We start from the raw sequence: 21545 nt of genomic DNA on the forward strand, positions 1-21545 counted from the left end.
AATTATTCATATCAAGGAGGAAAAAAACAGATTTTGGAAGGGAGAGCAGAGATCTATAGTTTTATTTAATAGGAAAAACTGCTTGTTATGCATTCGTTAAAGTAATAACAGACATCTAATGCACCGCCGCTCCATACTGCAGCGTCCTGACCCAGTTTGAGCACTGATTTCATATCTAGAAATGTAGAAAAAAAACAAAAAAAACAGGCAGGAATCCAACATTGTGGACCATCACTAAAAAAAAAAATTAATAACGTCACCCTGAGGCCAGTGCAGCTCATTTCAGACAATCTGTTCAGGAGATTTGTGCGATATCTGTCTGACAGACAAAGAAAACTACCGGCGGCACAGGAACAGCTTTTCATGGCAGAAGTAATAACACGACTAATGAGTAAATCCTGGTTATCAGCGCTGTGAAAAACTAGGCTACAGAGACGGAGACAGAGACAGAGACAGAGAGAGAGAAGAGCCTCCTCCCTGTGAGCCAATAAGAGCTTCAGATATAGCAAGACGCTGATTTCCCCCGGAGCTGTGGAGGAGAGCGCACACACACACACACACACACATTACACACACGTTTACTGTAATAATCATGGACTCGTATCAGTTATTTATATCATCTGCACGTTTATTCATCTGTCAGAAAACACACACACGCACACACACACACCACAGCCTCATTACATCAGTCATCCATCCAGTCAGTCAGTCAGTCAGTCAGTCAGTCAGTCAGTCAGTGGTGTATTGGCAACGTTGTTCAGAGGCACTGGAAGTGTGCTGAGGTTTTCACAGAGTACAGGAGTTTATATACTGTATATGTATGTGTATATGAGGTGGTGGTGGTGGTATAGTTGGGGGGGGGGGAGCAGGGGGAGGGGTCCTAAAATCTGTCAAGATTGACTCAGTCTGCGGACCAGGATACATGGGGCCTTTATGTGAGACAAACTGACCCCCCACCCCCTACACACAACCATCATATATGTGAATGAGCCACATTAGAAACCAATGTAGCTACACTGACACTGACATTACATCGTTTGATAACTTCCATCGTCTGGTGCCAGTTTCACAAAAACGTTTCAGTCTTTAGTTTGTTTGTTTTGTTTTGTTTTTTTGACCCAAAAACATCAGCGTGAGCTGGAGATAGTGAGTTTAAAAGCGAGGCAAAGATTCAATCTGTCTTCATTTCAAACTAATTGTTTCATGCAACAGAATTTTCAAGTTAAACCAGAATTTAATCTGGTTTACGAATTCAACCAGATTTAAAAGCTACAACAGTAGCAGTATGATTGTGGTAGCTGTGGACTATTTATTTATTGAGGCTTTTTACTGTATATTGCTATTGTTTTGTATCATATGTTATTTCTGTTGCTATTGGTTTTTATTGCACTATTTATATGTTTTAAGGGCTGAGAGAGAGCCAGGGCAGAATGCATTTCATTGCACTGATAGTACATTGTACTTTTTAATGTATATGACAAATAGACAAAGCTTGAAACTTGAATTTGAGCTTGTAGTGTCTTGTAGTATTGTAATATCCCACAATGCATCATGAAAAGTAGTGTCTGAAAGTGTTTTTCCATTACACTCCTCTACAGCTACAGTTACATTGAACTTCTTCCTCCTTCGCAACCAACAAGGATTAAACTGGTGTGTGCAACAGAAATGGTTATTCAGACTTAGATCTGAAGTCTGACTTTGTGAAACTGACCCCAGATCAGCTGTGTTTTATGTCGGCCCATCTACCCCGGTCCGATTAGTCCAACAGTGCAACTCCTCATGGGTAAAAAAAAAAAACTACACAGAATTACAAACATGATTCACGTCCAGAACGGCTTCAGCTTCTCCCACTGTGTAAACATGGCAAACAAAGACAACAGAAGCAAACCACACAACATATGGTCGCACAATCTTCTCTATAAACATTGTCTATCTTTTCTTTTTTTTTAATATTCAGTGCAAAAACCAGTGATTCTTCCCGACGCCCCTTTAGCAGATTCAACCAGTCATAGAAACAAAAATCAAATGTTTTCTCTTCTCTCGACAGAATAGAAACGTCTCGGTTCAAGTGATTAAGCACGACATGCACAAAATAAACCAGATACAACTGATACGGTGCAATATGTAACACTTATAACGAAGCTCATGAGTCATGGTGCTGCAGCTCATCAGCATTCACACACCAGCGCTGGTTCATAACAGTGAGCCCAATAGTTATCAGTATATTATTATAGTTACCAACCAATGAACAGGAAAAACACAGTTAGATGAAAACAAACAGAAGCACTGACCTCGGGTCTGTTTCAACATAAATATCAGAACAATAAATAAATGCTTCTCTCTTTTTGTTTCAATTTCAGAGCAAATAAAAAGGCCAAAAATATTAAATAAAACTGTTTACAATTACCGTCAGTATGTTCATCTAGATGCCGTTTTATTTACCACAGTGGTTTTTACTGGTTGTGGACATATTTAGATGTAAACTATGTTGTTTCAGAGCAACAACAACCTCCACCCACAACTAGTTTTGTAAGCTACAAATTGCATTTACTTTGTTATTTAGGTTTTGTTTTTTGTTTTTTTCAATTACACCCTGTTGGGATTGATGTTGTTTTTAAATCGAATTAATTCATCTTGTTTAAAATGCCATTAAATCGCCACTTTCCTCTTCCCCTTTGAAATCATCTTGGATCATTTCAAACCTTCCCATACAGAAATGTAATATAAAATCATGTTGCCATATATGTAATCTATAAGAGGATATATTATTATCACATATGTACATACATCCTCTGCACATAATACTACAGTATATGAAATATCCATAGTAAAATTTGTCCATGTGCATTCATTAAAATATCTATGAATACTTTATAACATGATGCAAACCTAGATGTTAACAGTATATATTCAAATTATGCAAGTTAATTTAAAAAAGCAATAACATACATGTAAAAATTTGATATGCTTCTATGTTTTTATTATATATATATATTCAATTATGGGATATTTATATATTATCTCTTTACATGAACAGGCTTTGGGACGGATATGTTATTTACATAATATATGTCTACAGTTATGTTGTTTCAACTTTTATATATATATACAGTATATAGATTGTTTTTACATTTTTATATGTTACATTTGTGTATGGGATTCAGAGCCTGTGCAGAACCACATTAACTTAAGCCCCCGGGGCCCCTATTGATCCCCCAGCTCCCTTTCTTTATAAATAGTGTATGTAACCTGTCACCTCCACCAAGTGCCCATTAGGCTCAGTGCAATAACACCAGCCACTAAAATAAATGTCTCATAAGCACATGTACGGTGTCTGGGGCCCAGTGGCGGCGGCTGCACAGCTTAACCAGATGTAAGAAATATCAATCTTTGGTTGAGCTGCTCATAACTCACGTCCACACACTGTAACTGGCGGGCGCCACATTTAGTAAAGGGGGTTAGGGTCCAAACACCCTGACTGCTGTCTGCTTCCTTCCTTCACTACACTTTCACTATCTCAAATACTGTCCAGGCCAAGTCTGTGGGAGCCAGTTCATTTCCTACAATCTCCTCATTTCCTCCACTCGCTTCCCCCTCTGCAGGTTTTTATTATTTCATGCACTTTTTGCCGAAGGTGTTCGTCAGCCAGCCGGCGTTGTCGGCGCTGCTGGAGTGTGACTCTCTCGTTATAAATCCAGGAGCCTGTCAACATAATAAAAGGTTATGCTACCAGCGCTTTCATGTAAGACAAAGCCTGTTATTTCTAGGAGGTGGTGGAGGAAGAGGAAGAAGAGGAGGAGGAGGAGGAGGAGGAGGAGGGGGGAGAGCTTTTAAAACCGACTGCGGCTGAGTCTTAATGTGAAGACTCTCTCCCTCCACGAGCTGCGTGTCTCACCCACAGCTTTGGTTACAGCTCTGCTTTCATCAGCTGCTCTTTGTTCTGAGTGGAGTAAACCACTAATGAAACAGCCGCCTGGCCTTTTTTTCATTTATTTATTTATTTTATTTATTATTTTCAAGGTTTTGTTTGCCTCTGCCTCTCGTATTTAAATCCCTGAACACCACAGTACTTTGTCCTCACAGTGCTATTCTCCTGAGTGTCCTCGTCTGTGTGCATGTGTGTATGTGTGATCAGGTGTGTGTGTGTGTGTGTGTGTGTGTGTGTATGTGTTTGTGCTCTGGAGACAAATCTAGGATGTAAACAGCTGCCTCTCCCCACAGCCAAACAAACTGGGCACAGAGAAAAGCCTGGATGCTGCTTTCCTTTCACTTTATAGCACATCTAATTATGTGACCCGATCAGACCCTTTGACTGATTGAATTACGTGGGAGTGTGTTTGTGTGTGTGTGTGTGTGTGTGTGTGTCTGTTTGTGTGTGTGCTAGACAAGCACATTTAAAGAAACAGGAATCTACTCTATTCTTGTATATTGTAAAAAGAAACATGTTGGCATCTGAGATGAAAATACTTTTTACCACTACATAAGTCGATTTTTTGGAGGCTTTGCATTTTTATCAATCTATAAATCACTATTTAAAAGACAAAGTGAACAAATAGTTGTTGTTTTTTAATCCTATCATCTCTGAACGCAGTCGAGTTAAAGGCGCAGTGCAAAGTGTGTTATGACTGTGTAACTTCAGATGCCTCGTGTCGTGACTGCACCGTGTGTTCAGCTCAGCACCACTGACCTGGAACAGAAACTCAAATAATAACAACAGAGACAAAAAATCTTTGTAATTTGATTCAAATTATTACGTAAGGACGTGAGGGCTAAACGCTGGAAAACAGCTGGACCTGCATCATCCTCCTCCAAAAAAAAGAGGAACAGAAAACTCCACTGCAGTAAAAACCTGGTTACAACTCCCTCTGGGAATCGAACTCGATTGGGGTTTTAAATTAAACGATATGTCTCCCTTTTACAACCAGAAACATCCACAAGCTCTGTGCACTTTCATTAGCAATTTGCAAGCTAATTAGAAATAGAAAAGTGTGGAGCTGAATGCTTTTTCTCGGCTGCACGTATCACTCTGAGTTTCCAGCGTGCTGCAGCATCTCTTCTTTCCCTTTAAAGATTTTTGTTTTGTTTTGTGTTTTTTGGTAAAAGTGGTCGCTTGATCTTCCCTTGGCAACGTGGTCCTCCTCCTCTCTGCACAGTCAGAACATGATGATGATGATGAGACGAGATGAGCAGCTTCTAACTAAAACAGACGGGTCAGTTACTTCACCACTGGACGAAGGCACCACCACACACGGGTGGTGTATATAGTATTATGGAGGAGGGGGGGGGGCCTATACGGGTTAAAATCCACGCACAAACAAACATACGTATGAGTCCGAGAGCTCGACATTCAGTCAGTGCACACTTTGTAACAAGATTCCTGATAATTATTAAATAGATGATGAGTATTTACAATATAATCTAGGCTAACATTAACCAAAAGAGTCAACAGTATTCATGTATATTATATTATATTATAATATATTATATTTACATCTATAATGGTAATAATCATTTGAGGATATCTACATTAGATTTATGTGGATTTGAAGATGACACAGAATATAGAAAAACCCAATCAATACCGCTGATTGGTTTCTACTATATTGCCAAATGGCTATAGCCGAAGCTTACTCTTTAGCCTCGTTCCCACTGAAGGCACGAACAAGGCTACAGCCAGCAGGGCTTAGCCTTTTTTTTTTTTTTTTTGCCTGATACACACCAACAGGACCAGTAAGAGGTCGGCTAAGGCTCAACAGGTTCACGTACTGTAACACTGTCTCTACCACATGGTGTTCATTGTGCTTTTGTTTGTTTTTATTATCAATTAGCAAATATTACTTTGGATTTTATCACCTGTAGGTATAAGTTTAGAAAGATGATGGTGGATTTTGCTCCTTGTGGTCGGTAAACAGGGCTGGTTCGCACACAGCAAGTCTCAAACTTTGAAGTCCTCACTGATGGTTTGTTTTTCCCAGCGAGGAGGAGACTTGTCCTCCTGACCCTAAGTGTTTGCCTCTAAGCCTGCTCCACGTTTAGCATCACCTCATCTCTTTCTTTTCCATGCAGCCTGAACTGAACAAGCTCAAGATTTACCTGCAATTCATTTGTATCTATCTACCTGTGTCATGTCAGGATGCAGCCCACTCAAAGCCCTGCAGGAGCAGTCTGAGAAAAGCCTGTGAGTCAAAGTCATGACCTCTCTCTTTGTTTTTTCCCAGTGATTTAAAAAAAAACCATCTTGAAAGTTGTATATTTTAAAAAATCCACCTTTTTTTCTTTTTGCAGAGGTTTATTTCTAGGGTTTGACTTTCAAAATAAAAGTCCTGCCAACATCAAATAGATCTGAATCCGGTTATGGCTAGGATTAGGTCAAGCTTTTGATCCTTATATCAAATGAATTGCAATAATATCTCGAGGGCCAGCTGGGCTAATCCCTTCACTAAATATGTCCCTCGGACACAGGGCGCTATACTTCCCTCCTGCACTTTGGTCTCGTTTTGGCTCCACAACTTTTTTTCTGTCCCACTGGTTCTCTCACCCCTCTCTCTCCTCTCTCCTCCTCCTCCTCCTCCTCCTCCTCCTCACGTGTCCTTTAGCTGTAGCCCAGGTTCTCCATCTCGTGGCGGTATCTCAGCTCCGACACTTTAGCTTTGTGCTGCTTGCTCTCCAGGTGCTGCCTGAAGTCCGTCTCCTGCTCGGCTCCACAGTTGCACATGGAGCAGTAGAACTGCCCACTGGGAGTCACACACATGGCCAAGTCCCTGGGGATGCGCTGCCTCGGTCTGGGGTTGTAGTACGGCCCTGACAGGGGGACAGAGACGATTAGGACACAGTCACATATAACAGAGGCTGATTTGACAAGATGTCACTTAAATCTAAGATTAGCTCTGTCAAACTAGGTTAAAAATTAAAGGGATGGTTCAACATTTTGGCAAATTGTCCCATTGCCATAATCCCTATAGTCTTGGCAGTGGGTTCGTTACCTTTAATTGTCGTAGCAAGCTATTTTTAGAACGGCGGAGCAGAGCCGCAAGCTGCTCAGAGCTACGCTACGGAGGCTAACGGGATTTCTTGGTTTCCCTCATCAAACTCATCAAATACACAATCCAACAACTCCAAAACGCTCTGGTGGACAAGTTGTGACCTGCACATTCACCATGCTATGAGATAATAACAGAACATTACCAGACAGAGTTTTAGAGGCAAATTCATGCAAAACCTACTCCTAAGCTCTGAGCAGCTCACGGCTCTGCTCCGCCGTTCTAAAAATAACTTGCACCGACAATTAAAGGTTACGAATCTATTCTTAACAACATGGGATTATGGCAATGGGCCAATTTGCCAAAATGTTGAACTATCCCTTTAAAACAAGAAGAGTTACACAATTTCAAATCAAAGTCAGTTTAGTAAAGCCAAATTTAAACACACACACACACACAAACACACACACACACACACACACACACACACACACACACACGCTGATACATCCTCACAAGTGATTTTGAATACAGATCAGCATCACTTCATTGCAACCAGGTGAAAAATAGTTGTTCATACGTGCATGTGTGTGTGTGTGTGTGTGTGCGTTAATATGCCAGAAAAACAAGAAGGAGATAAGGAGCGAGATAAAACGACAGCGAGACCGCTACCGCAGGAGAGAGAGTGCAGCTATTCTGGGGTTTGTCCATCAAGAAAACTGATTAAATCAGCAGAACGTGTGTGTGTGTGTGTGTGTGTGTGTGTGTGTGTGTGTGTGTGAGAGAGAGAGAGAGGGGATGAGAAAGAGGGAGCTGGCTCTGCTGTATGATTTATCCTGTTTTATGCTGAGCTGAGGTGCCCATGTGTTTTAGTCTGATCAAAGAGACAGAAAGAGACACACACATCCAGTGAGAGAGGGTTTGACGCAAGCACGAAGTCTGACGTCACACACACACACACACACACACACACACACACAAGCTGCATGTGTGCCGTCAGTGACACAGCGGTGCAAATCTGGGTGAGTTTCTCACAGCGTCACCGGAGATTAATGATGATGAGTCAGAAATCAAAACATAAAATCACATGATGGTGCTTTATGTGAGAAAAATCCAATATTCATAATATAGTTTCTCATTTTCTGCAATGTCATATGTTTATACAGCAAAGAGAAGCTTTGGTGGAGTCGACCTTTCTTCCGATTATTGATTACGGTGATGTGTTATATATGAATGCCTCCGTTCAATGCCTCCACATGTTGGATAGTGTGTATCATGGTGCTCTTAGGTTTATTACAAACTATGGAGCTCTAACTCATCATTGTGTCTTGTACAGTAAAGTAAATTGGCCATCTTTACATGTGCGCAGGCTCGGCCATTGGTATGTGCTGATTTACAAGGCCATTCTTGAGATGATTCCATCTTATTTATCATCCCTTCTAATCTTGGCTAACAGGGCCTACAGTCTCCGCTCTCAGGACTTTTGTCATTTTACTGTTCCTAAGGTGAGAACAGAAATGGGGAAGAAAGCTTTTAGATTCTCTGCTCCGAGTACATGGAACAGTTTGCAGTCAGAGCTCAAACTCCAAAGTCTGATATCTCTGAATGTATTCAAGTCCATGATAAATTCCATCACATCCAGGCTTCAGGAGTGCAAATGTTTTAATTGAGTGCAAATGTTTGACTAATCTTGTAAATTATTTTAACTTTTTTTTTTTTTTTTAATTCAATTTTGTTTTTTGTTTTGTTTGTTTGTTTTATGTTTTTTAATTAATGTGACTATGTGTTGAAACTCTGCTGTCATTCTTGGCCAGGTCTCTCTTGCAAAAGAGATCTTGGATCTCAATGGGACAAACCTGGTTAAATAAAGGTTATAATAATAATAATAAAGAAGCTGAGTCAGTAAAGTGACTTTTTCATTCATATTATGGATTAATGATTATGGATAACATCAGATTTCTGACGGTGAAATAACGTTGCTGCACAGGTTTTTTAGTGAGGCCTGGTGGTGCAGCAGAGGAAGCGACTCAGCATTATTGTCTTCTCTGAGGATGATCCAAAAGAAACAAGCAGCGCCAACAGTGACAGAGGGAGAGTCGCCTGCTGACTGTGTTGAAGGAAGCACGTCTGTCTAACTGTAACTGATATCATTATGTGAATATGGCCGGCAGGAGTGACACAGTTATTAATGCTCAGTTAACAAAGCTGCACAAGTGAAGTCACTACCGGGTTATTGTGTGTGTTTGCAAATAGAAATCCTCATGTTGCTGTTTTTTATAGTTGTTGTTATTTATAGTTTTGCCTTTTTAAAAAAGAAAAAAAAAAAATTGACATTAACAGCTCAACTGAGGGTTTTTCAGGTGCGTCTCTGACAAGTTTGAGGCCCCACGATGCAATATTACCATAATACTTAAAGGGATAGTTTAACATTTTGGCAAATTGGCCCATTGCCATAATCCCTATAGTCTTAGCAGTAGGTTTGTTACCTTTAATTGTCAGTGCAAGCTATTTTTAGAACGGCGGAGCAGAGCCGCGAGCTGCTCAGAGCTACGACGGAGGTTCATGGGATTTCTTAGTTTCCCTCATCAAACTCATCAAATACACAATCCAACAACTCCAAAACACTCTGGTGGACAAGTTGTGACCTGCACATTCACCACACTATGAGATAATAACGAAACATTACGAGACTGAGTTGTTTTAGAGGCAAATTTCATGCAAAACCGCTGATGCGCGTTCATGTCGGGGACAGTTTTTCGGCAAACAGTCTCTGCATTTACCTCTAAAACAACTCTCGTAACGTTCTGTTATTATCTCATAGCGTGGTGAATGTGCAGGTCACAACTTGTCCACCAGAGCGTTTTGGAGTTGTTGGATTGTGTATTTGATAAGTTTGATGAGGGAAACCAAGAAATCCCATTAGCCTCCGTAGCGTAGCTCTGAGCAGCTCGCAGCTCTGCTCCGCCGTTCTAAAAATAGCTTGCACTGACAATTAAAAGTAACGAACCTACTCCTTAAACTATAGGGATTATGGCAATGGGCCAATTTGCCAAAATGTTGAACGATCCCTTTTAGTCATGATACAATATTATTGCTACTATTAAACATTTTGCGTTCATGCAAAAACATGTGAACACATTATCTCCTTTTTGCCACTGCAAACACTGCAGACTTTTTTGTCATATAAGATGCAGTTCATCAATCTCATCATCACTTAAATCATTTTTATTTTTGCAAAATGGGATTGTCCTACAAAGACATAAATAGTAATTCATGTATTCTGGGACGACAATCTTAGAATTTGTATTTGCAATTTACATAAAATATAAAAGATCGATAAATGGTGTTCACATAAAATATAACAATACTATGCTGTATTGATTTCTTCCCCCTCACCCCTACTAATGATCTATGTCTCCAAATTAAACATTGACTTGTAATTTGAGTGTGATTTGTGGTGTGTTTACCTGGCATGGAGGCAGGTAGCTGTGGGCTGCGGCGGTTTTTCACCAGTCTGTACTCGCTGCCGTCTTTCCTGTTTCTCCTTGGGGCTGCGTCGTTGCTGCCTTCCCTGCTGAGAAAACACCACTTAAGTATGGTCCAAAGTGTTTTAATTATCGTATAGATAACAACATCAGGGTGAAACATGATGTCTGAAGTGGTGGAGAGGGAGGCTGCAGCAAGCGGGCAGACAGAAACCTACATGTTAATGGAGTTCTGCTGGGCCTCGGCGAGCCGCAGCTTCTTGGCGTGGTTCTTGCCCTGGTAGTGGGCCTGAGCGACCGCCGGTGAACTGAAGGAGGCGTCGCACAGCTTACAATAGTCGTTCTCTGTGGCCAGGATGACCCGGGTCGCCCCCTTATACAGCGCCTGCTGACACATGGACAAAGCAATGCAGTGTTTGTGGTGAAGAGGCGTCAGGGAGTAAACACTGAGAAAGAGAAGAAAGGAACGTTTAGCGACAATTTCTTCTCCTTTTCAAGTGGGAAAACAAACACAGAGGAAAGTTATTGATTCAGGAGTGAAATCTCCCAAAATGGTCAGATTATCAGTGCGACAGACACTCGCCGGTCCTGTTTCCTCTCATTTTACATCTTTAAATTATTCGGTAAATTCAATCGTGCCAACTGAGAAGACGGTAAATCGTTCAGTGAGTGTGAGACGAGTTTCCAGAGTTTCCACAGAGTGACTGTGCAGTTCCCGTTCCCCGCCACCTCCTCCTGGGAGGGGAAACGACCTGCTCTTATCAACAGACTGGCCTCTTCAGCAGCAGCAGTACGCCCACCTCCTAAAACAACAAAGCTGTAACATTCAGGTATAGGCTGGTTGTTGGAGCCCTGACCTGTCTGCCTGCGTCACTGTCGCTGGATCCTGAGCTCAGGGCCGTCTGTCCAGCCACGTCGAGGACCTCTGGGATCCGTATGGCTGGTGGCTGTTGACTGCCGGCGTAGAAGTTTCTCAGCTTTTTACTGTGGTTCTTCCCCTGCACAGAGAGATAAGGGGAAGATGGATTCATGTGTTTATGTGTTTATGAACGTGCAGTAGCTGAAAGGGATAGATCAACATTTTGGCAAATTCTCCTATCGCCATAATCCCTATAGTCATAGCAGTAGGTTCGTTACCTTTAATTATCGGTGCATGTTGTTTTGAGATCGGCGGGGCAGAGACGTGAGCTGCTCACTGAACACAGTGGAGGTGAACGGTACAGGTCCCCTGTCCCTCATCAAACTCATCAAATACACAATCCAACAACTCCAAAATGCTCTGGTGGACAAGTTGTGACCTGCACATTCACCACGCTATGAGATAATCATGTATGTAACATCAAGACACATGAAGCAAATCTACGGAACTACTTGTGCTTTTGCCGTGTCTGGGATGTAGTTCCGGCTGCATTTGCCTCTAAAACAACTCTGTCTCATAATAATACATGATTATCTCACAGCGTGGTGAATGTGCAGGTCACAACTTGTCCACCAGAGCGTTTTGGAGTTGTTGGATTGTGAATTTGATGAGTTTGATGAGGGACAGGGGACCTGTACCGTTCACCTCCACTGTGTTCACTGAGCAGCTCGCGTCTCCACCCTGCAGATCTCAAAACAACATGCACCGACAATTAAAGGTAATGAACCTACTGTTATAACTATAGGGATTATGGCAATAGGCGAATTCAAAAATGTTGAACTATCCCTTTAATATTATTCACGTGATGAATGTGAATGTTTCTTCTGACCTGGTAGTGAGCCTGTGCCTGCTGGGCAGAGTTGAGGGTAACGTTGCAGAGTTTACAGTACAGCGGTTTACACAGTTCCTCCAGCCCCAGCGAGTCCTCCTGCTCCCCCTCCCCCCCCAGCGGAGACCGGCCCCCGTCCTGGGGGGGGGGCTGCTCGCCGCCCGCCGCCGCCGCCTGAGCAGGGTGGTGCCCCGGGGGGAGGATGAGGGCCGGTCCTGGGAGCCGTGGGGGCAACTGTGAGGGGTCTGGGCCCGGGGCGGGGGGAGGGGACGACAGGGGGCTGTGGGGGGGCAGGGGGAACCGGTGGGCAGCTCCGGGCGCCACCACCACGGGCGGGGGCACCAGCGCTTGTGCAGGGTTCAGAGGTGGAGGCCCCAGTGGCTGTGTGAGGTCCATGTTTGGAGGCACTATTGCTTGTGTGTGATCTACGGGTGGGGGGGGGCCCAAGGTGTGTGGCATCGGCGGGGGTCCCATCGGTGGGGGGGGGCCCAAGCTGTGTGGCGGAGTGATGTGGGGAGGCCTCAACGTGTGGGTAGGGGGTCCGAGGGTTTGGGTCGGAGCCATAGTCGGGGGTCCGAGAGCCTGAGCGGGGGCGATGGGTGGGGGGCCGAGGGGCTGCACAGGCGCCATGGGTGGGGGTCCCAGCTGGTGCAGAGAGTCCATGTGCTGGAAAGGCTGCTGGGGGTGACTGAAGAGGCTCAGAGGAGGCTTCAACATGTTCTCTGGACCTGTGCACATCAGATGTTATGAAGATATTAGCTCAGTGGTGACCACATATTAAACTTTTTAGGCCATGCACCCACTTTTACTTCATAAGCTGACGCACCCCCAGTGCCCAACACATTTTTTAAAAATTGCATTTTGGGTACACTTTTTTTTAATCAAAATGATTTATTAAAACGTTTTTAAAGGGATACTTCACCCAAAATTGATAATTCACCAATTTTCTACTCACCGTCATGCCAAGGAAAGGTTTGAAGAACTTTTGGAGTCATCAAAACGCTGGCAACATCCGGCTAGCAAAGTCCGGGTGGCAACAGATATGGCGGTGGATAGTGTTCACTTTTGAATCGTCCAAAACACACACTATGAAACATCCAAATACCTCCATACTGCTCGTCCGTACTGACCCAAGTGTCCTGAAACTGCCACATGTTTTGGACGATTCAAAAGTGAGCTCTATCCGCCGCCATTATATGAAAATGTGTTGCCAGCTGGACCCCCCCTGGAACTCCTAAAGCGTTTTGATGACTCCGAAAGTTCTCGGTTCTCGGTGAGTAGAAAATTGCTGAATTATTGATTTTGGGTGAAGTATCCCTTTAATTCAGGTTAACAAATTATTTTCTTGAGTTTTTCTATTTACACTGTGAAAACCTAATTTAATATACAGTAATGTCTGAGTTATTTCATTATTAATAAAAACATAACACCATAGCGTCACCATTACCCTTTTCATGTCACGCACCCCCTAGCAGCAGTTTACGCACCACAGTTTGGGAATCCCTGTATTAAATGAAGCTAGTACGGTGGCCCTGAGAGCTCAAAAAACAATCACTTACAAACACAAAACACTGCAAATACTCACAACACAACAAAAGTGTTTCTCAGGACACAAAACAGGGACGGACCCAGCTTTGGAAGTTCAGAAGATGTCTATGTGTCGGTTGTGTTGGTTTGTTTGGTTTACTATAACGTCAATATCACATGATTCAGCACAGTTAGCTTTGCATTAGTCGTTTGCCAGGTCCGTCACTTCTTCTGTTGTTTGGTTTTTTGTGCTGCGTGTCTTGTTAAATCTGCGTTTTTTTGTGAAGTTAAATCATGTTTGTGTGTTTGCATACAGTAGCCTATGTTTTCTCAAGCTGCAGTGTGTTGAACTCTCAGGGCCACCGTACATTAAAATATCAAAGCATGTAGCCTATATGCAGTAACAGAAAACACTAAGAATGGCAAAGTCAGTGGGTTGGTTCACCATTTTGGTCCAGACGGAAATTCAGTATCTCAACATCCCTTTGGTTGGTTTGCCAAAAAAATGTGTGAGGACTTTTATTGTCCACAGAGAATTGACTGTAGTGCCCTTTGGTTTTTTTCATCTAGCACCGCCAACCATGTCTCCAAAACTACTGGATGGACTTCCATGAAAATTTCTTCAGGCATCATGACCTGGGTCTGCATCAAAACACAAATCGAAGAACAATCGTGCTGCATCTAGAAACCAGGACCATGTTCCTTATCGTTACACTTAAGTCCAGTCGAATCTGTAAATGTGTTTCCCAAGAAACTGGGATTCTGTCCTTTCTTTATAACTTTTACAGAGTTATTGCGTGGGCAAATAATTCAGCAAAGATATAGAATATACACCCCAAAACAATATACACATAATATTATAAGTTATAAGATAACAGCAACACAATGATAACATTTTAAGTTTAGCTACAACGAGATCAAATATACTCTTTTCAGCCGTTCATCCAGCTTGGTGAAAGTGCTACCACACACTAGACGTTGTGAAAACATGCATCAATGGAGGAGAAGAAGAAGAGTGTCCACAGAGAATTTCAACTTTTTCCAATTTTACAGTTTTTCTTTTTACACAGTTCAAAACGGCTTGAATCCAGAGAGCGTGGGCGGGAGGCGTCAAGGATTCCCATCGGAGCAAAATGAAATGTCTCGCCAACAGAGAGTGACAAAGGCGAGTACATCGTTTTTTCCATTTTAGTCAATTGTAGTGTAGATGGAGAAATCCCAAATAAAGCAGCAGGAGAATTTCAATCTGTGCACCAATTATTTCTGAAACTGTATTGAAAGCGTCCTTCCAAATGGGCAGCAGCTGAACATATGGATGTAATCTGCAGGAGACTGGTCACATCCTGCACAAGAGTGTACTGTAGGCACCCTAACATCACATAATAAACACAAAGGACTGTCAATGATGCTGCAGATTGAAGTAAATGTTGAAATCATGGGTGAAGGAACCCCTGAAAACTAAAAAACCCTGATGGTCTAAAACTGCAAAAACCCAATGACCAATGTGCAGTGACACTAAGAGAGAAGACATTTTACTTCTTGGGAGCCCCGAGGCGGCCGCCGAATGTAAAGAGACGGCAGGCGAATGGAAACACATTCTCGGACAGAGGAGGTTCACACTCCAGTGGGCATCAGGAAGATTAGGCTGAGCCTGCAGCGCCAGCAGTCATGCATGCGGGACATCGCATACACATGCATGTGTGCGCACACAAACGGAGACAGCGACAATAAAATCCTCAAGCCCCCTCTGATCAGAAGAGATCACAGTCCTTAAGTGTGACTGCTCCAATGGGCTGAAATAGCATGTGTGTGTGTGTGTGTGTGTGTGTGTGTGTGTGTGTGTGTGTGTGTGTGTGTGCGTGCATAAGAAAAACAGAAAGTGTGAGTGCGATATCGGGAATGGTGTTCTGCTCATTTCTATGTATTTAGTATTAGTGCCACTCTAATGCTCCATTTCGTGTTATTGTGTCTTTCTCTGTGTGTGTCTTTGTGTGTGTGTGTGTGTGTGTGTGTGTGTGTGTGTGTGTGTGTGTGTGTGTGTGTGTGTGTGTCTGTGTGTATAACCACGTATATTGTCAGGTCAGTAGCAGGCCAACAGCTGTGTCAAAACTCACTGTGGTGGAAGCTTTCATCTGGAATCCAATCGGACGCCCAATGGGAATGATTCATGGACCCAAAATAACACCCGGGGGTGTTTGTGTTTCCGACTGCTGCTCTCTGTCACTCTGTCTGTCCGGTGTGTGTGTGTGTGTGTGTGTGTGTGTGTCTGGCTGCCTGTCTGTCTGTCTGTCTGTCACCTGGCCGGGCTGACCTCAGCAGAAAGGTATGCTGGACAAGGCCCTGACCTTACTACAGTCCTGTCAACTGCAAGATGAGCCTGTCACAGAGTCAGCAGCAGAGTGGAGGGGTGTGTGTGTGTGTGTGTGTGTGTGTGTGTGTGTGTGTGTGCGTGTGTGCGCGTGCGTGCTGCCTTTATAGTATAGTTAAGTCATAACCTGACTATTTCCATTTAAACGGATATAAATTTCACTGCTAACAGACTTTATGTGTTTTTACATACCCTGCTCATGAGAGCTTTCAGCTGCTGTTCTCTCTCAAGTCTCTTTTTGAGAGGAGCTGCATTTATTTATTTGTAATAAAACGAGGGACTGAGTCAGTGCTAAGTGGACAAAAAAACAAACAAAAAAAACAGCAACTCGAACAGATGCTTGAGCTTCGTCAACAGGAAATCCAAATAAAAAAGACGCCCGCACTTCAGGACACACTTCTGATCTGTGTGGAAATGCAAAACAGAGACACCACAGTGATGACGGAGATACTGTAGAGGCGAAAAGCTGAAAAGAAAATCGAGCCATTTTCAAGATATTTTCAATAAGTCTGCGCTTCAAATTTTCATTGTTCTCCTTTTTTAGCTGCCTCGTCATTCCCTCACTCCTCGACAATCACTTTTAAAGCTCCACATGCTGCACATCGTCCATCTCTCTCTGCCAGCAGCCTCAGGAGGAACCTTTTGGTCCTGGCCTGCAACAGCCTGCACAGCAGTCTGGAGACCTCACTGCAGGACCGCCGACCCCTTTCTACTTGACATGATCCATTAAGCAGCTCAGAGGAACACCACACTGTGCAGCTATACACACAACTGTTTAACTGTTTAACTACACATGCATTCATTATATATCACATAGAATAAGCTGCAGATTATGCCTATTTACTTTCCTGATCTCTTCTTTTTGTGATACTCATGTGGAAAATAACGCTGGATTATGTTGACATTACTGTGCAGAAAAACCGAACTATATTGTTTTTTTGGCACAATGGTGATCAATACATTCTCATTCTGCAGCATATTCTTTTGAAAAGAGGTACATTTCCATGCATTTGCAAGTGTCACACATTTACTTTGAATGTTGAGTTCATTATAAGCTTCATTTTTTATTCATATCCCATTCAGACCCTTTTATTTAGATCCTATAACTCCGACTAGAAGCCCCACATTTGAAAAGACTCTGTCATTAGAGTAAACTCTGAAAACATGGTCACGTGTTGAAACCATTGCAGTAAATCTGTTTTTGAACTAAAAAAAAAATCAAACAGCTTCTCTTTTTGCCAATGACTCCTTGTGCTTGCTGACATTTTCAGTTCAATTAATTCCTCCTTCTGTGAAAGCAGTGTAAGAGATAAAGGAGCGAATGAATCACACAAACACACTTATTTGAGACCGACTATAACTACATTTCAAGATATGTGCATTGTGAGCAGTGATTGATTGGTTCTGGAGGAAATGGGATAATTAAAATGCGCTTTTGATCACATTTACTTTTCTTTTTGGGGGTTATTTAAAGCCTATTTGCATTTTCTATTTCTTGCAGCGATGGTTCATAACTGGATTAGTGTCGGCCCACAGGTGACAAAGTAAGAGAGCAAACATCACCTTCTTTTCCAGCCAGATTTTTTGGTTTCTCTAAATTTCAAACCTTGATTTAAATTCCTTTTTGGACATGCAAGGACAGAGGTGTCAGAAAACCAGACATGCCTGTTTTTGCATTCTCATTTTGGGACACTTAGGCCTATACCTTCTTCATAACTTTACTGTGAGCTTTCACTGAGAGAATAGATAGATAGGCCAAGGTCAGCCTCCTCCTCCTCTACGTCTCCAACAGACCCAGATCCAGGCCCACAAAGTCTTCTTCGGTCTACAGAGATGCAGCACACATAGACACACATTCAGCAGCTGCTGTGGACCTGCTGCAACGTCAACAAACAACCGCTTTGCATCTTTCTTTTTTTTTTGCTGCTGTCACAGTCGTCGACTCTGCAAGTCAAATATGACAAAGGCTTCTGTCACGTTGCTGAAGCGCAAGGCACCAAATGATCTGTATAGACTGACAACAAGAGCAGCGTTCGTCATAATATTATCAGTGAAATATTGTCGTCTCAGACTCAGTTGGTGGGAAATAAAATGTCAAATTCACGTCAGATTTTTTTTATTTTTACCTTGACTCAAAAGTTCCTGGGTTTCAAACTAAGCCACAGCAAAACTTCTGTCCTGGAGCCTGATAATCCCATGGCCTCCACTGAGAATCTCTAAATAGGCCAAGTGTTCTTTTTCTCTAGAGTTTCTCTTGCCGTACTTTGTTGTGTCACATCAATTATAGAGCAATGAGAAGCACATGCCTCCTGCACTTATTCCATCTGCTTCACTGGGCAGTGGACGAGCGAGCGCACAGAGCAGCACAGACTCAATGCGTCTTACTGTCCTCTGCAATTTACGTCCCGTATCGTTACAGTATCGAGTAAAAGACTGTGCTCTAATTCATGGTAATGGAGCTGCATGCCCTTGACCATGGGCTCAACTTTAATAATTAACATAATGTGAGAGTAGCCTATATGCATTAAACTGCTATACTGATTATGTCTCCTTATATATAGACAACAAACACATCTGAAAAGCTACATGACTTGTAGGACTTATAATAATAAGTTAAAAGTCCAAAATATCACCTTAAAATTCCCCATTGAGGCAAAACATTTTTGTAAAAAATGTGATTTATTTTGGTGAATGCTAAAAATTGCAGAGGTATTTCAACTGCTACTGGCATTTTGACACACAGACAGTCACATTTGAGAAGCTAAACTAAAATATCTTGTGTTAATAAATGACTTAGATCATTCATAAGGAATGAAAATAAGTCATTGTTGGTATCCCATCTCAGCAGGACATATGCTTTTATAGTACATTTAATATCCACATAATTACCATTACTTCTATCCACTGCTCCACTTGATAATGATAGATGTTGAGATTTAATGACCAGGGCAGGTGCATCGATCAATCACAGTGGCCTCAAGTGCCTGAAACCCATCAGGAGAAGCCCATTTTGGCAGCGACTGTGCAGGTGCAATGAAGACACAGAGAGACACACACACACAAACACACAGGGTCCAGCTACTGTATTGTGTAACTGCTACATGTCACCATCAGCTGTGCACACACTGATTCAATTTCTATTTCCTCAGTTTGACCACTTGACTTGAGGAGAGAGTGGACATTGCATTGAGGCTATGTAGCTGTTTCAAATGACAGAGGAGACATGAGCTCTGTCTTACCCTGAAGCATGATGAGATACAGAGCTTCTCCTACAGTGCAAAGAAGAGAAACCATTAGAGTATCTCAGATTTTTTTTTTTGCATAGCAGCATCCATGCTCTCTCCTCTTATCCATATAGGATGAGCAGCAGGATGATGATGGCTGGTGTGGTGCATGACATTATGATGAGAAGGACAGCATCAGCACCGGAGCAACCGGTTTCAGCATCCACCTTCCTACCATAAATGTCTCTCCTGATGGGTTTTTTTTTTTTTTTCCTCTCCATCTCTGCACATTAGACGCATAGATACAAGACTGCTGGGCGGTCAGAGGGGAAAAAGCCTCTCCTTACCTGGCAGCCGGGCGAGGTAATGGCTGCTGTCACCGTAGCTGACAGGCGGCGAGGTGTAATTTCTGCAGTATTCAGCGCTGTGGTAGTACGCGGCATCCCCGGTCTTCAGCTGCATCATCGCAGTCAGTCACATCCCTTCGCCAACTTCTCCTTCTCTCCTGAAAACCCAGCAGGCGGCCGACTAGCGGGGATGATGAGAAAGTCCGTACCACTCGCTCTCACACACACGGCGGCGGCGGCTTCCAGCGGAGGGGTGATCGCCACAGAGCCGAGCCGCTAATAAGACAATAAATCACAATTAATAGACATTTCGGTGTGTGTTTTCTCGGTCAGATCTTCGTACAGATGTTGTCACCTCTGGGGGGGATTTTATTTCGAAGGAGAAACACACTGGCCGAGGTCACTCCAGCGCCGCCGCCACCCCTCCTCCTCGCCTCCCTCTTGGTACAGTCCATTTCCGATGCCACCGCTGCTGATTTGCATGGGTGGCAATCATGACACATTGTACAAATATGTTACACCTCTGTGGTACACTCAGATCAGCCGGCTATTTCTGAGTCTGAAATCATCTGGGAAAACAGCCGGTGACGGTCTGATGCTGAAATGACTGTGTTGATGGAGAGAGAAAAAAGAGGACAAAATAGAAAAGCTACTGAATTTATAGCCCCTGAAACAGGTGGGTCTATGATGATGATGATGATGATGATGATGATGATAGGCTGATGATAATAAAAATAATAATAATGATGATGATAATGATGATAATAATACCAGTACGCCCTTATGAAAATAATACAATTAAAATAGCTAGTTGTAATATAGTATTTGTTTTTATGTCTTATAACCCATATGAATGCATATTTTACATTTCCATAGATGTAATTTTAAGGCTGTATTACTATAACTGATTGTTTTATCAATTTTATGCTTTCACACACTATCTGGATAAGAAACAATAGTGTATAATAATAACAGTCAGTACAGTGGCCTTGATGGTAAAAAAAAAAAAAAAAAACTAGGCTAAACTAGTCACTAAAGCAAATTTTATGTCAAAGCATTTCTGATTACGAAAAAGGTGCAGCAACACTTCATGTTGGTAAGTGACCACAACAACCCATGTCCCTGATGACACACTTCACTGTCACTTCCTGTTTCTATTGTGAGCACTCTCTCAGCCTTTGCACAAACTTTACATTGAGTCTGACAAGAAACAATATATAGCAAAGAAATTATAAGCACATATTTTAACAAAGCACCTTTGTATGGTGTGATTCTTGATACTAACTAACACATTCTGCATATACATTGACATGTCAACACAGTCAAACAAGAAATAGTGAAACACCAACTCACCTGTACACATCCAGTGAAGAATAAACTCTAACCCCCATGTCCTGAAATGTTGTGTTTTGTGAAGGGCCACTGTAGGCTACCTTTTGCTGCCAACTGTGGGGGTCTTTTAATGGCCTATTGTCAGACTGTATAAATCAGATTATTATTTTTGTGTGTCTGTGAATCAAATCATGAATTATAATAATTATTTATTTATTTTATTGTATTTTCTGTAACCTTTGTGTAGTGTTTGTGTTGTGTAAAGTGTGAATTTTCCTCCCTGGTGATCAACATAGTCTTATCTTATCTTATCTAATAAAATTATGAGCATGAAAATAAAACAAGTTGCACCCACAAACACTGACGCATTTACTTGCAGCCATGTAATTATGGGTGTACTATATAGGCTACTACTACAGTATGTGAGCTCAGCTTCCTTCTGTAGCCTACTGTATGTGTTAAGGCGGCGTGTTGAACCACTAATATGACAGGGCTATATAATAATAAATCAACCACAGTTTCACACTGTGTGGG

The 21545-nt window shown here is 42.4% G+C and overlaps 1 protein-coding gene across 2 annotated transcripts; it reads right to left on the reverse strand.

The window, feature by feature from the left end:
* Positions 1–5546: 5546 nt before the first annotated feature.
* Positions 5547–20109, reverse strand: zmat3 (zinc finger, matrin-type 3). 2 transcript variants are annotated; one of them, XM_085775028.1, is made up of 6 exons: positions 19680–20109; positions 12214–12941; positions 11323–11463; positions 10684–10850; positions 10448–10551; positions 5547–6801 (listed from the first exon to the last, which is right to left on the reverse strand). In XM_085775028.1, exons 1-6 carry the CDS (start codon positions 19795–19797, stop codon positions 6593–6595), a joined length of 1467 nt encoding a protein of 488 aa, XP_085631154.1. In that variant the 5' UTR covers positions 19798–20109; the 3' UTR covers positions 5547–6592. The 2 variants fall into 2 exon arrangements, with proteins under 2 accessions (XP_085631154.1, XP_085631153.1); XM_085775027.1 differs by having other exon boundaries at positions 10448–10554; positions 19680–20058.
* Positions 20110–21545: the final 1436 nt, after the last annotated feature.

The sequence above is a fragment of the Trachurus japonicus genome, chromosome 4 (genome assembly GCF_045865225.1).
Source record: "Trachurus japonicus isolate A0001 chromosome 4, Traja_1.0".
NCBI classification, from domain to species: Eukaryota; Metazoa; Chordata; class Actinopteri; order Carangiformes; family Carangidae; genus Trachurus; species Trachurus japonicus.

What these genes read in the sequence shown, in the direction of transcription:
- zmat3 (XM_085775027.1), bottom strand. Translation starts at nt 19,797, where the DNA reads ATGATGCAGCTGAAGACCGGGGATGCCGCGTACTACCACAGCGCTGAA. An exon ending in AGGCACAGGCTCACTACCAG is followed by an intron (nt 11,464 to 12,213) that starts GTCAGAAGAAAC and finishes CTCTCTGTGCAG; the next exon opens with GGGAAGAACCACAGTAAAAA. An exon ending in ACAGTGACGCAGGCAGACAG is followed by an intron (nt 10,851 to 11,322) that starts GTCAGGGCTCCA and finishes ATGTGTCAGCAG; the next exon opens with GCGCTGTATAAGGGGGCGAC.